The sequence below is a fragment of the Lissotriton vulgaris genome, chromosome 2_2 (genome assembly GCF_964263255.1).
Source record: "Lissotriton vulgaris chromosome 2_2, aLisVul1.2, whole genome shotgun sequence".
In the NCBI taxonomy this organism is placed as follows: Eukaryota; Metazoa; Chordata; class Amphibia; order Caudata; family Salamandridae; genus Lissotriton; species Lissotriton vulgaris.
In genome coordinates this window covers 72,269,995-72,285,371 of record NC_141688.1, presented here as the reverse complement: position 1 = coordinate 72,285,371, position 15,377 = coordinate 72,269,995, and the positions used below count along the sequence as shown (strand labels likewise).

The following is a 15,377-nucleotide window of genomic DNA, read 5'->3' as shown; positions in this document are numbered from 1 at the left end:
GATGCATCTAATAAATATTAGGACGGATTGAATGATTGCGGTACGATTGGAATAAATTATATGCAGTTGTTTATGTGGAGATCCTGAAAGTCTGGCATGGACTAGCTCTACGCTGGACACCACTGGTGAAGATGTTCAGAAAGACAGTGTCTGGAGAGCTCGAAAAATTGGAAGGCGTTACCTAGAAGAGTCCAGTGCCATTGTTTCTCTTGGAAGAGGTGGGACTTGCAGAAGTGTTTGGTGATTATCCTATCACTTCTGAGGTAGTAGTCGAAATAAATGGCATTTATGATGTATTGCAGCACTACGTAAAAAGTGAATATTTAGATAAATGTTGTCTATTGCTTTGTGACTCTCTCAGCAGTAAGAAGAGTTTGGTAAACATTGAGAGGTATATCTAGGTAGCTTGGTGTCAATGTAGATGCAGTGTCAGATGGAGAAGCATGTGCTAGATGAGTTTCTTGGACCTATGGAGTGAGCGGGAATTGCTGAGTAGGGTGTCTGAAGAATCTTTCTCCACATGCCAACACAGTTTCATGTTCCATACGTATCTTAACTATAACCAAATACAAATTCCACAGATCACCTTTTTACAACACGGAAACAAAATATCTCTTACCATTAAATACTCCTTTTTGATCTCAGCTGCTTCACCTTGAAACACATATATTTTCTCATTGTGGATGACCTGTGGTGGGTTGCCACCTTCCAAAATGACAGTGATCTCCACACTCTCTTCCACCAACACTTGGTTGGCTTCTACAGAGAATTCAAAGAAATCCCTTGCATTAGTGCTGCCATTATGATAGTAGATGATGTCTCCAGACAGGAAGTCCTTCTGAGAAAAAGAAGACACCTGCTGTGCTCCTTTCCGTATTGCACCCTCAGTTGGTGGGTTAATAATTCTAAATACAATGTCATCCTCATTTCTGATGTCCATATTTGTCTCCAGTTTTAAGACAGAGTCATCTAAAACCTTTTCGCCTCCTTGGTGGACCAACAGACCTGTGTTGTTGACAATCTCGATGTAAGGGTCGGAGGCCTGAACCTCCACGAGGGCCGTGACTTGATGGAGGCCATCAGAAACCTGCAGCTGGAACCATCCATGATCAGCACCTGAATGGACAAAGAGGACCTTTTTGTTCCTGAGATCCTCCTGAGTGAAGCGGTACACCTGGTGTGCTGTATCCTCGACAAACACAATGCTGCCAAACGGCACGCCCCTTCTGACCATAACGAGCTGCGCATCCGTTGACCCCGAATCTTTGTCAATGAAGGCAATGTCGCTGGTAGTGAGGAGGCGCTGCCCACCTCGTACCACATTGAAGACCTTGTTCACTACTTGAAATGGCACATTATCATTTACAGGCTGGATGGAAACTCTGAACACACCTCTCACCTCCTCCACATCTCGGTCAAAATAAAGAGCCTCGGCACTGCCCTCGACTTGTCTGATGGCCACAAAGGGTATATCATCCTCTGTGGTTTCTGAGCCATCATGATGATATACCACTCTACCCTGGAGAAGGTCGTCATTGGAGAATTCAGTTAGAGCCTTATTATTTGAAGGTTGTCTGGAGGGTGACCTCCTGAATAGTTTTCCATGCTGAGGACCTTCTATTACCTCATACAGGTAATTCATGCTGATGGAACTCTTGACAAAGAGGTGATCTGAAGTGATGATGACTTCTCCACCTTCAGGAACAGAAAGAAGAACATTGGTTAGCACAGGTGCATGTGGGTCTGCCCCAATTTTGATTTTGTAGGTGAACACAGGTGATACATGGCTAGTGACATAGATCCTGAACTGGAAATTGTCCTCTGTTTCTTTAGAATTCCTCACACTTGCTTCGTAGCTCAGTCGATTTCCCAACAGATCCTTTTGGGTGAAACTGAGGCCTTCAGTCAGTCTCTGGCCCTCAAGCATAAGGTTTCCCTTTCTGGGAGTTTGCAGTATTACATATTGGTAGGATGCAGGATCAAGACTTTGCCCTTCCAACAAAGCCTGCATTTCACGAGCAGTGATATTCAGTTCGCGACTTCTTTTCAGTTCTAATGGAGCCAAGTTTAGCATTCTTATCAGAGACTTTTTCACTTTAATAAAGAAGAAATTCGTGCCCAGGATTTTCTTGCCAACTTGAACTTCAAATTCTAGCCTCTCAGTGATGTCTTTTTGACGATGCTCCGCATCGGTGCTGAAGTACTTAATTTGCTCATTGTCTATGTCTTGCTGCTGGAAGGTGTCTACTGACTTCCACTCACCTGTATTGCCTTTCTTACGAACCTCCCCATACTTTAGAGGTTCAGTGATCCGATAGAAAATTTCCACCTTCTGATTCACTGCATTGGTCTCCACTGAAAGATTTGTGGTAGTAATTGCAGTTATATCACCTTGTGAAATTATTAGTCCTGTGTTGTTGGCAACAAATATTTCAGGGTCTTTGGCAATAATATGTAAAGTCGATGTTGGCCCTCGTGTAATCCCATCACTAGCCTGAAGGTTGAGCTCTTGAGCTAGTTCACCATTGTGGACAAAGGCCACGTTTCCTGCCTCTAACTCATTACAAGAAAATTCTTCGATGGCCTGTCCTGGTTGAATGGCATTTTCCACATAGCCCCCTTCCATACTCTTGCCACTGGCTATTAAAATCCTCAAGCTGTCACAAGGTGTGTCACCATCAACAACATTGATAATGTCTGAGTTCAGCACCTTTCGTGTGTGTTCTAGCACCATAAGGATGTCTCCATGTGGAAAAACCAACTGTGGAGGGTCATTGATGGGTGTGATTGATATGGGAAACAAATAGGCTTGACCTTTGCGCAAACACTCTGGAATCATCACCTTCGTGTTGATGGTGACCTCAAATGCCAATTGATCCATAGAACCCTCTGAGCCATCATGGACGTACTTCACTTTGTGTTTCATTAAGTCCAGGAGTGTGAACTTCTTTCTTGTGCTAGCACCTGGAATGTCTAGTTCGAGAGTGCCATACCTAGCATCATGAGTGACACTGAAGAGGACCTGAGAAGGTCTGATACCAATCGCAGTGAGGTCTATGGTTGGATGTGTATGCCATGATTCTAGAATTGAGGTGCCTCCTTCCCGTACTACCAATGGGCTGATTTTAAGCAGTTTTGTGAAGTTTCGGAAAATGATGGGTAGGCCAGTCTCCAGGCGGCATGGTTCTGTTATGGGTAGTTGGAGCCCTTGCCACATCAATGGGGTGGAAGTAGGTGCCACAGTTGTTGGCGCATCGTAATAATCATACTCATCTTCATAGTCTTCATTTTCGCAACCGGTCACAATATCCTTTGTGACAAGGGCGTCCTGAAGGCTTTTCTTCTCCAAGTTAATCCTCAGTTCTTCTATGCAGCCAACAAAGGATTTGTAGCTTCTGTCATCTCTCAAATTGTAACCTGCCTGGCTTTCCCTTAACATGTCCAAAGTTTCTTCATCAAACCCTCCCAGCAAGAGGTTGTCCTTCGGACGCAGGAAGGTAGGCATGCCAGTTTTAGATGTTCTGGTCTCAAAGTTATCCACACTGATTTCAAATGTGTCGGCATCAATGTAGATTCTGATATCGTGTGGCTCGTCATCGTTGACATAAATGTTATTTTGTAGCTTGACCGCACCTTTCCTGCTATTCACAGTGCCACGTAAATAACCGTTGATAATTTCTAGGTACAGAAAGTCATGCTGAGCTCCTGCCTGGAAGATCAGTGGAGCCTGCTCCACGGTTGACGTTATCTGAAACTCAATTAGCACACTCTCTCTTGCGTTCCAGCTAGGGAATGCAATGAAGGAACGTGGCCCTGAGAAGCTGAAAGGGTCATCCCGGCCTGCTGAAAACTCAAGGCTGCAACCATCTTTGACCTCTTGCACTGTTCTTGAGCCACTACTAGATGTCAGCAATGACAGGAGGTCCATATTGTTAAATATGGTGCTGTGGAGGCACCCTCTGAATGGCATAGTTGCTCCAATAAGGTAGGGAATATCCAAGTCCCCTGAGCCACCAACGTAGAGACCATGTTGAATGGCGAGCTCCTGCCAAGGCCCTGGGATCTCCGCAGTGGTGTTAAAGAGACTATCGGTGATCAGGGTCATCTTTCCATTGCTGACTTTGAGCTCCAAATCGTGTGCCACCAGGTCGTCAAGCTTCAGTCCTTCTGGAGAGTGTACTTGCACCTCACCTGATCCGAAATCCAGTCTGACCTACATGGAAGAGAGCAGAGGGCACCAATTAGAAAGCATCCACCCCTGGAACAAGGCTCACTTACTGTGGAATGGAACAGAATATGAGAGATAAGCAACCTAGCTCCCCTTTGTTTCCCACTGCAAAGTAGAAGGGATTCCTAGTTCTTTCCTTCAGCAACTCCCTCTAGGTAATAGTTGAGGTAATATTGCTGAGATGCTAGATTGCAACACTTCATCTCTTTCTTACAATATTTCAGGAACTTTCAATTTTTCATAAAAAATCCCAGGACTGGATTTCAAATAGTAAATAAGCACTCTGGACTTTTGCATTTTCCCCATATTTGCTAGTTTTGGAATAAAAATAATAAATTACCTGTTCCAGCTGCTTGTGAGCCTGCAGGTCAGCAGCCTTTTCACCTCGCTGTGCAGCCTGCTTTTACTATCAATGTGTTCAGTCCTCTTCTCAATGACCCTAATGCATAAGGCACATGCCCTGTTTCTCATGACCCTAACAACGGGAACCACATTCTGGTCGACATGGTATGGTTATTGTTCTGCTGCACTACAATACTCCCACCGCCATTGTGTTTTCTCTGCTGATGCTCTAATATTGCTCCCTTCCTGCCCTAGTATGGAAAGTTTATTACCTAGAGGTCTGTAAAGGGAAGGACCATGGTGTCTGGGTGCAGAGTGTCCAGGTAAGGATTGCTGTATGTCAGAATATCGCCTACATAAATATTGTCTGACAAATGTTGTGCCTTAAATATTGTCTACAAAACTCTCATCACAGTGGGTGTAGAATAATATATTATAAATTCCACTGGAGCACTAGTTGTGTAAACTATATTTAGGACATGAAGATATTAATGTCACACGATATGCTGACAGTTACATTGTGGTACCATACCGCGATGGAGCCAGCCCCTCTCATTCTGTGGTGGACACGTCACTCTTATTAACTGGGACAGGCAGGCAAAGTGGGCTATGGGTAGAGAAACCATGCAGGAGGCGAGAAACAGAAGCAGCAAGGGCAGGTAAATGGATCTGAGCAGAGAGACAAAGGCATGGGAAGAGACAGGTGGGTAGCTTGGTCAGTAAGATTGGGGTGGGGGGGTGAGCTTCAGAGTTCCTGACCATCACGCTGGCACATGCACAGTATATGACGAAAAGGGTGCACAAGAGGGGCTTAAAGGGCAGTGGAAAGGGAGAGGAATGCAGATGTGTGAGGGTACGAAGGGAGAGCAAGTACATTATTTTGTGAAATAACCAATATTTTTAAGTGTTTCCAAACAAAGTGAGTGTGTGTGCATTTTTGTCTGTGTGTAAACATTCCTGGTGAAATCCGACGGAGACTTCCCCATACCAGACTGAAATCCAGGGGCGTAGCTTCAGGGGGGTGTTTGGGGTGTGACACCCCTCTAATGAAAGTATTTTCTGGTACATAGTTGGGTACAGTTGCTTTCAGTGGGGTATGGTGGGGTGTCTGTCGGATTTCATCAGGAATTTATACATATATACAGCAAAAAAGCAAGCACACTCTCTCCCTCTGTTTTGAAAGTCTTCAAAAATGTTGTTTCTTTTAGGAAATATTGTGTTTTTTTTACCTTAGTATCCCTACTGTAGCATCCAGCTACAATGAATACAGACACTTATGATGACCCTTAATTAGAGCTTTATTTAGCATGTCTTGTCGGTCCCCTGTCCCTACTCTAACTGTCCCTGGTTCCTGTTCCCCGGCTCCTCCTGTTCCTGCTCCTCCCTCTGGCTCCACCCCCCAACCACTAGACTACATCCCACAGTACTACACCTCCCCCTTTCTTAACAAAATGAGCTCAATGTCCTCAGTGTTCGCAGTTCTTCAATCCACCACACGGGTTGGCGGACAGCCTGTTCCTCAAGCCTCAGTAGTGTCGAATCCGCGGTGGGCTTGACTTTGGTCAATCTTTCTGTTGTCTTAATCGGGGCATTCTTGATCACGTCGTGTGTGAACTGTCTGCTCTCACATTCCGCAGTCAGCATGTCTCTTTCCAGTGGTGTAAATACTCTTGGTTCAGATGCGCGATCTCTGTCATGATTGAATAATGTACTGGTCCTCTTCCGAGCACCCGCATCTACTTTTACTTCCGTTTGTCTTGTCCAGTTGAGGGCAACACTGTCCTCCAATTCAGGGTCATGTATACCAGACAGTACGGTGCTATCTGACGAGACTATCTTGGTTTGATTCGATAACTCACTCACAGCCTCGGGTTGTCTGGCGGACTCGTGAGCTGTCTGTGCATAGGCATGTTTCTCTCTTATCTGATGATCACGCTCAACCGACACGTCCGCTTTTCCTTGCGGGGTGACTGGTTGGTCCCTTCCCGTCCGGTGACCAAGGTCCACTGTCTCTGTCTTCCCTCTGTGGGTCCTTTGAGTCAGCCTCGCGGACCCCTTCAGGGGTGACGGTGTCTGATCTGTGTCCAGATATACTTGTGACTGACATGACAGGTTGTCTTGTGGCATGACTGAGTGTTCAGAGTCCTTAGTGTGTGACGCGTTGCTCTTGACGTGAAGGGTGTCTTTTGGTTCCATGGTGCGTTTGAGTGGTTGACGCCATGACTGTCGTCGGGACCATGACGCGGTCAATCCACGGGATTGAACAGATGAGCACTCTGAGTCGGAGAAGTCTTTTGTCGACTTCCAGGATCGGACAGACGTGCTCTCTGAACCAGAGGAGTTCCTGGCCATGGACGTGCTTTCTGGGTCAGAGAAGTCTTTTGTCGACCTCCAGGATCGAATGGACGCGCTTTCTGAATCAGAGGAGTTCCTGGCCATACTCCTTTTGAAGCGTTCCTTTGAGGGTGTATCGGGTAATGGATGTCTGGAATGAGTGGGCCGTGACACGTTGTTCGTTGACTCACGGTTGTCTTTAAGGCGATTCTCCGGGCGCCTTTGTCGACTTGTCTTTGGCACTGTTTCGTTTGAGAAGTTGCTCAACGACCACGTGCTTGTTCTTTGTGTCTGCTCTTGAGGTTTTCCATCTTTGCCTTGCTCACATGTTAACGACGTCTTCTCAGTTTCTTCATTGTCCCCGGTGTCATTGATGCGCTGGTCTGTTCCTGCTCGTTGTTGGGGAGAGTCATTTCGTCTTGTGCGACTTATTTCTTCTTCCCACTTGTTTGATGCTCGGATACCCATGATGTGGGTGTGATGTGTTCTCCTGCTGGATGATGTTCCCTCGGACTCGTCTTCACAACTTGACGAAGAGTGTTCTTGCGCTAACTTCCAGTTGTGACCAATTTGAGCTCTCCTTCTATAGTTTGTCTTCCTTACTCTCTTGTTGTGTAAGTTGCCATCTTGTTCAGGGGTGCGATCTGTCCCACCTGACACTCCTCCTTTGTCAGCCTTTGACTGACACCTTGAGGGTGAAGAACTCCTTGAGGTTGTCCTCTGACTGCTTGACCCGGAGTATTCCTTGTCACTGTGTCTCTCCCGTTGGTCAGACTTTGAATGACACCTTGAGGGTGAAGAACTCTTTGAGATTGTCCTTTGACTGATTGACTCAGAGTACTCCTTGTCACTGTGTCTCTCCCGTCGTCTTTCCATTGGTCTGCCTTCCCTCTCTCTCTTTTCTGTTTTGTCTGTTTTCCGAGTTTCATCTGTCCAGGCACCTTGAGAAGTTGCCTTCAGATTCGGGTCCTTTGATCTGACTCTTGCCTTGATGTGCATTCCCATTTCAGCCTTCCTGATGATTTCTTCTAGCGACCACTGTCCTCGCAAGATCTTGAGCTTTGTGTTGGGGTTTACACAGCCTTCAATTATCCGGAGTCGAACTGCGTCCTCATTCGTAAAGGTGTTGAAGTGGCAGCCTTGTACCAGGGTTTGCAGCCGAGTGATGAAAGTTGGCAGTGGTTCACCTGGTTCCTGTCGAGCTGTGTTGAAAGCGATGCGCTCTTGATCTACTTCCGCTTGTGCGGAGAGGCGGGCACATAGCTGTTCTTGGAGTCTTTTATAGATTTCAGTGTCTTTTTTGGAGAATGTTTCGATTGGGCATCGGCCCTCTGGACCCACCAAATGGAGGAGCAGCATTAGACATTTCCTCTCTCTTTGTTCACCATTGGCGTCCAGGAAGTCACCCAATGTCGCCAGCCATTGGTTCTGTTCAAGACACAGACTCCAGGTATCATACTGCATTCCTGGGGGTGGTGCTCTGATGCAAGGGTTGCATCGTTGTGTTACTTCTTCCCTCGCCATGAGAAGAGGATTCTGATGGATCATATTTGCAGGGCACGGGCTGTTCACTCGTCTTCGCGTCTTCGTAGTTGATCTTCTTTAGTCGAAACTTGCGGTCTGATCATGTGTTGGGACGTTGGTAATGTTTGCGATCATCACGGTCTGTGCTAGTGAGTCACGTGGAGTTAGTGCGTTCCGAAGTGTCCACTTGTTGTAGTTATCTGACTCTTGCATGTATCAGTGCTCGTTTCTTTCCTGCCCTTGCATTGGCCAGTGTTTGTTGCATTACCTTTGTAGGTGTTCGTGCTGGTTTGTTGTTTCTCGCCAACGTTTGTTTGTTCGCCTCTCAAATGCTTGTTTGTATCTTTTCGCCACTGCTGATTGGTTTCTTTGCCAATGTTTGTTTGGCCTTCGCCAATGCCGGTTTTCTTCCTTGGCCACGATTTGTCCAATGCTTGTTGATCTGTATGTGTCAATGCTTGTTTATTCTTAGCCAGTACTTGTCTTTGCATGCACCAATGTTTGTACGCTCTTGCAGTTGCCAATGCTTGTTGTATAATTTCTTTTCTTGTCTTTACCAGTGCTTGTTTTTCCTTTTTACATTTGACAATGTTTGTTTTCTTGCATTTGTCAATGTTTGTTTTCACAGTTGCCAATGTCTTTATTAGACTGGAGGGTGCCTGACCCCAAAATGGCCGCTTCTAGTTTTCCCATTGGGGATGTCTGTGGCTGCCTGACTTAAAGATGGCCGCCGGGCTCGAAATCCCGTGTCTCCCGAGATTTGGATCCCCTCATTGACTTTCAACTATCAGTACCGGCAGGCTTCAGGCACTCACCGGGCAGGCGTGTGAGGTCCACGCTGAATGCTGGGGTCTTCGCTCCTCGCAGCTCTCGCTCAGGATCTCCTCACGTCAGGTAGGACCGGGGTGGGCTCGCAGCGTCGCTACCGCCTTGCTTCTTTCCGGTTCGCGCTCACTCGGCGACAGCGCGCCAAAGCTCACGCCTCGGGCGTGAGGTCCCGATGCCGGTGCGCACTCAAGTTTGCTTTCCTGTGCTTGACAGCGCTTACCGGCTGGTCTTCTCAGGGGCAGCGCTCTTCTCCACGGCGATCCTCGCCACGACGGGGCGCTAGGCAGAGTCGGAGTGGGCTCCCGACTTCTGCTCTTTCAGGGCACGCCGATTCCCACGCATCACGCGTGATTCGCGTTTTGGCGCCAACGAGCGCTTCACTTCTTAAGCGCTCCGGCGCTTGTTGCTTCGGCTTCTCTTGGGACTCCCACAGTCTCCTGACTGGTGAGTAGGTTCACCTGCTGCTGGCCTCTCAAGTCAGGCGGCAGCTTCACTCGTCACAGCAGCACCTTTCTTTTCTCGATGCTGCTCGGGACAGGACGCTCCTGCAGGGTTCAGTGGGTGGCAGGCACACCAATCCCACCCTCGTCGCCAGTTGTAGCATCCAGCTACAATGAATACAGACACTTATGATGACCCTTAATTAGAGCTTTATTTAGCATGTCTTGTCGGTCCCCTGTCCCTACTCTAACTGTCCCTGGTTCCTGTTCCCCGGCTCCTCCTGTTCCTGCTCCTCCCTCTGGCTCCACCCCCCAACCACTAGACTACATCCCACAGTACTACACCTACTAATCCGCATTTGTCTTCCTTTCCACTTCCCCTTTCGCCCCTCTCATGCACCCTGCTTGTCCTATACAGTATTTTAACATTACATGACAGTGTAACTGTTGGGAAATCTGAATCGGCCCCTTTCTCCCCCATCTTAATGACCAAGCTGCGCCCCTGTTAAATCACCTGTACCCAGCCACGGCCCGTGCAGGTAAAAGCGGTGTTATTTTGACAGATGACGACGAGGGGAAATTAAATTAACACTGCTATCTGTTCCCAACTAATTATCACAAAATGCATTAGGGGGTTAAACACCCCAAACACAAGAGATAAGAGATGGCCATGATGAAAGCAAAGAGATTGGACAGGACGAGCAGAGAACCAGAGGAGCTAGAGAGACGCAGATGGAAAATATATGAGGGAGCGAAACTGAAAAGTAGTGAGAGAGTAAACAGAGATGCAACAAAAGGGAAGGAAAGGGCAGAAAGGAGCATGGCATGGATTGCGTTGGGAAGATATGAGAGATGGGATTAGAAATAAGGGAGTGGGCGGCTGAGATAGATGAGAAGATAGAGAGAAGGTAAAATACAGAAGTCGAAAGAGGAAGCGGCGATTAGCAAGGCAAAGACGGCAGAGCAATGAATGAGACATAGTATGGAAAAGGGCAAGAGAGACAGTGAGAGGCGCAGTGCAGGCAGACAGAGGAGTAATGACAGTGAAACAGAAAGATGGAAAATAGAAAGTGAGAGTGAGAGATTTAATGTAACATCAGCAGCAGTAGATGGAATTGGCCAAGGCCACATTAAGACCATTAGAAGCTTTAAGCACTTAAAATATTTTGGTGCTCCCATATATATCTATTTTAAAATATAAACAATAATAACCAGTAAAATAAGATTTTATTTGTTGAAATGAAACCCAGCTTACAGTAAAATGGAAAATAATGTTTATTTTGGTATACTTCCACTTATCTATGTTTGAAAAGTGTTTTCCTACTTTTTCTAATTGCAACCTTTGCAATTTTGCACCTTTCCCTTGATGCTCTAAGAACGTGCTTTTTTTGCTTAATGGTTAATCCTGCCCTGGAGTTGGCTCCTCACCTGCACAGCGCCGTCTCGTAATTCAACCAGGAGGTAGTCTGAGTCACCGGCGGCCAAGAAGAGGACTCCCTCTGGCCTCCCGGTGAGGAACTGCAGGTGGAGCGTGACTTCATCATAGACCTCCTCCAAAGGGACCTCCAGGTAACTGTTTCCGAAAAAAGAAGCTGCAAACGAAAAAGAAAGGGAAGGGTAAATTTTTGTGTTTGTTATCCTCCATATGTATCATATAAACATGGTATAGACATGGAATCTGACAGGAACAGAAGCTTATCTGGCCCATTGGGTGTTTTTGTTATGCAGGCTACTCACTAATCCCAGTCCCCGCATGGTCCCCACTACTTCTGCTGTTGTGAGGTCAATGAGAGCAAACGCAGCTTGTATTCCCTTATTGACCTGCTTGCATTAATTTAATCTATTTCTGAAGCTACAAACAAATCTAAAACTCTGTTTAACCTCGTAAAAGAGTTAGCGGGCTCTAACACATCAGCCAAACCCCTTCCACTGAATAGTGTCCAATGCGAAGAACTGGCGTAATTCTTTACAACAAAGATTGAGACAATCTACCAGGATATAATAAAACAGCACCTGGCTCAAGCAAAGAGGGAATCGGACCCCTGCTCGAACAAGGAGGTCATCTCCTCTCCGCCATACCTGTCCTACTAGCCACTAACATCGTGGCCCGTGATTGATGTTCAGGGTCTTCGAGACATCTTAGGAAAAGTAAAATCTGGCTCTCCCACCGACCCCCTCCCGATTTCAGTACTCAGACTCCTGGACACCCCACAACTCTCCGTGATATGCCAAACTCTGAATTTATCCCTCTCCACGGCAAAGGTACCAGCATTATGGAAACATGCCATGGTTTCACCTCTACTCAAGAAACCATCGGCAGATCCGAAAATCCTGGCAAATTTCCGCCCAATATCCCTCCTGCCTGTTTTCTCCAAAGTCTTGGAGAAACATGTCCATGGACACCTCGCCAGGTTTGCGGAGGAAAATGATTTACTGCACCCCTCCCAATCGGGTTTCCGCCCTGGCTTCTCGACGGAGACAACACTGCTCGGAGTGATGGAAAATCTTCGCCTCCTGGTTGATAGAGGGGATTCCGCTGCGCTGATTTTACTTGACCTCAGCGCAGCGTTCGACACCATCTCCCACAACATTCTGCTAGACTCACTCTCCAACATGGGCATCAGGGGAAATGCACTGGATTGGATTGCATCTTTCCTGACACTCAGGATATTTCAATTCACCTCCAGTACCGCGGCCTCAAATGTCCACCTATCCCCCTATGGAGTGCCTCAAGGCTCGGTGTTAAGCCCCCTGCTTTTTAACCTCTATGTAACCCCGCTTGCCCAGATCGCCGAAGCAGCAGGTCTAAACAAGTTCACCAACGCCGACGATTCACAGATTGTATTCTCACTCTCAAATGGTGAACATGACTCCTCCTCCCTCCTGCAGACAGGCTTAGGAACATCGCCACCTGGATGAGCACCAATATGCTCAAACTAAATGGCAGCAAAACGGAGGTCTTAATAGTGGGTCCAAACCAAAACCTCTGGAATCCAAGACACTGGCTATCCGAAATGGGCCCCTTACCCATCCCGTCGCAACAAGTTCGTAATCTTTGCATTACCATTGACAATGGCCTAACTATGGAGCCCCAAGTTACCAACCTTACATCCACCTGTTTTACAATTCTGAGGTGGCTCAGAAAAATCATTTGGATGCTTCCGGACGACACACAAAAGACGGTGGTCAACGCACTAATCACCTCCCGTTTAGACTACGGTAATGTCCTCTACCTAGGGGCACCACAGGCAGTCATGCGACGTCTTCAATTGATGCAAAACGCCGCAGCAAGACTGCTATGTAAATGCCACAGAAGGGAACGCATGTCCGGTCACCTTAAGGCGCTCCACTGGCTATGAATCGAAAATAGGGTTAAATTCAAAACTCTTAGCCTTATGCACAGAATAAAATGGGGGAATGCCCCCAGATACCTTCAAGCCCTCGTGCAAACCTACACGCCGGCTCGGTGCCTGAGATCTTCTACCCAAGGCCTTTTCTGTGTGTCCAAAACACGACGCGCGAGGATGGGGGGAAAATCCTTCTCCCTTCTGGGCCCCAAGCTCTGGAACTCCCTCCCGCAATCCCTACGCTTGGAAACCCGCTACACTCATTTCAGCAAAGCCACTAAGACCTGGCTTTTTAACCAGTAACCAGTTCCAGCCTCTCTCCTGAACCTTTCAATCTGCCTACGAGGTTTAGTATCTCCTAGCGCCGGGAAACCCTTTTTGGGTAGCTGTCGCGCTTTAAAAGCCCAATAAATAAATAAATAAAATTACTAGCTGCTAGTTTCACCTGGTTGCATGATTCACTTTAGTGTGAAAGTTTAGTATGCCTTTTTATATTTGATTATTTTTCTGGCTCCAGTCCATACCTTGGTACGGCTGAACTTCGAGCCAACAGCTATCCCATTATCTCAGGGCCTGATTATGACTTTGGCAGCCCTCCAGTGGGCCGACACGCCATTGCCCCACGGGTTTACCGCCAAAGCCGTACTCACATAGCCCGTCGGGATATGATTGTAATCCTTGCTGGTCGGGTAGTGCTGTGGCCATGTCATGGTAGTACCAACACTAATCACCAGGTAGGGAGGAGGAATCACTGTCCATTCAGTTCCCCCATGTAAACATACTTAACAATCATAAAGGAGAATGGACACATTCTCCTTTATGATTGTTAAGCGTGTCATGGTAGTGCCTGTGTAAAGGCCCATAGGTGATACTCAGACATGTACCGCATTGATACCGCTGCAGCGCGGTCCTGTATTTGCGGCATGCACCATGTGGTGCCTGCTGCACCATACAGGAACTGGGTTGCAAATCTACAGGGGTGCATAACATGTACCCCCCTGCATGCACCGCCAGGCCCAGAGGCACGATGGGTCCCTATTAGGGTCCCCTTTGTTGTCTCTCTGCTAGCCTTTCCATGGCACGCTCACTGCCATTGGAAGGCTGTAAGTCAGGCAACTCGTAAATATGCTCAGCGGGTTTCACATCTAGCCCGGGACCAGGGTTCAATTCCCCGCCTCGGCGGGTCTTGGGCTCAAAATTCCATGGACCTGATAATTCTCGCCTCGGTGCCTATTCCAATCATGGAGTCCCACTCTGCAACTCTGGGCAATAGCTTGCTTAATCTCCACAACGGCCCCCACAACGCTAAGGATGCCTGGCCTCCACCTTGGGGGTGCCCAGGAGTGGACGCCTCACAGGGAAAGCCAGGATGGGTTCCTCTGCCGCATGGAATCGTTGAAACCCGGCGGTGCTGGGGGTTTCGTGGCGGCCTGACTGCCGCAGTCAAAATAATGCCGGTGGTCCAGCAATGCAGCGTAGGTCGGGCGGGCCGTCATCACAGGTTCGGTAGTCCTATGGACCGCCAACTTCGAAATCAGGCCCTAAGTGGACTCACACCGGCGACGCTGTTTTAAACACTCAGAATGAGTGAATGTAGTTGTTATTGCATTTACCCTTTTCTTACAGACCAGCAAAATATATGCATCTCTTGGTTCATCATCAACAGGCTCCTGTGCCCACAGCCTCTTAATCGTGACCATAGAACAAACTGTCAGCAGGAGCAGCCTTGGGAAAGAGCGGCTGGGGCGTCCTTACCTGCCACATATTTGTCATCCTTGAAGAGGTGGGACAGGGTTTTTGGTGGGACACTATCCGGTTGAGACTCCACATTTTATGCTCGGCAACATGGCTCAAACCTGAATTGGATCTTAATATTAAATTTGTATAGGACTGTATGCATTTTGATCCTACTCTACGGATACCATGATTTAGATATGTCAAGAAGAGGTTTAGATATGTCAAGAAGAGCTTCCTTAAACTAAGCCACCCTTCCTTTTTAGTAACCCTGAGAGTATTGTTATAGCGACCTCACATTTATTAGTCAGCTATGCAATAAGAGGGAATCCAACGCTTTGTCAAAGGCCTAAGTCAGGTTGTGTACTTGTGCAGACCACTTTGTCTTTAGAGCCATATCTTTTATAGGACATGTCTGTCATTTTTTGCTAACACGCTTTAGGCTGAATATGGTCCTTTTTTGCGTCCTCAAGGGATAGACCATAGACATGGATCACCCACCATTTCTCTGTGATTTAACATCCAAAGAAGACAATATGCACTTTATTAAGTTTTGTCCAGTTTACAAACAACTGAGACTTTGTTTTTCAGGGCCACTTT

At 47.2% G+C, this 15,377-nt stretch overlaps 1 protein-coding gene across 1 annotated transcript in view; it reads right to left on the bottom strand.

Annotated features, from left to right (window-relative positions):
• The window catches only part of CSPG4 (chondroitin sulfate proteoglycan 4), a 432,568-nt gene that overhangs the window by 155,983 nt on the left and 261,208 nt on the right, over positions 1-15,377 (bottom strand). Inside the window, exons 2-3 of the mRNA XM_086959300.1 lie at positions 11,125-11,288; positions 620-4,213 (exon numbers count right to left, since the gene is read on the bottom strand). Of these exons, the coding sequence (XP_086815426.1) occupies positions 620-4,213; positions 11,125-11,288 (3,758 nt within the window). The remainder of the gene's footprint in view (positions 1-619; positions 4,214-11,124; positions 11,289-15,377) is intronic.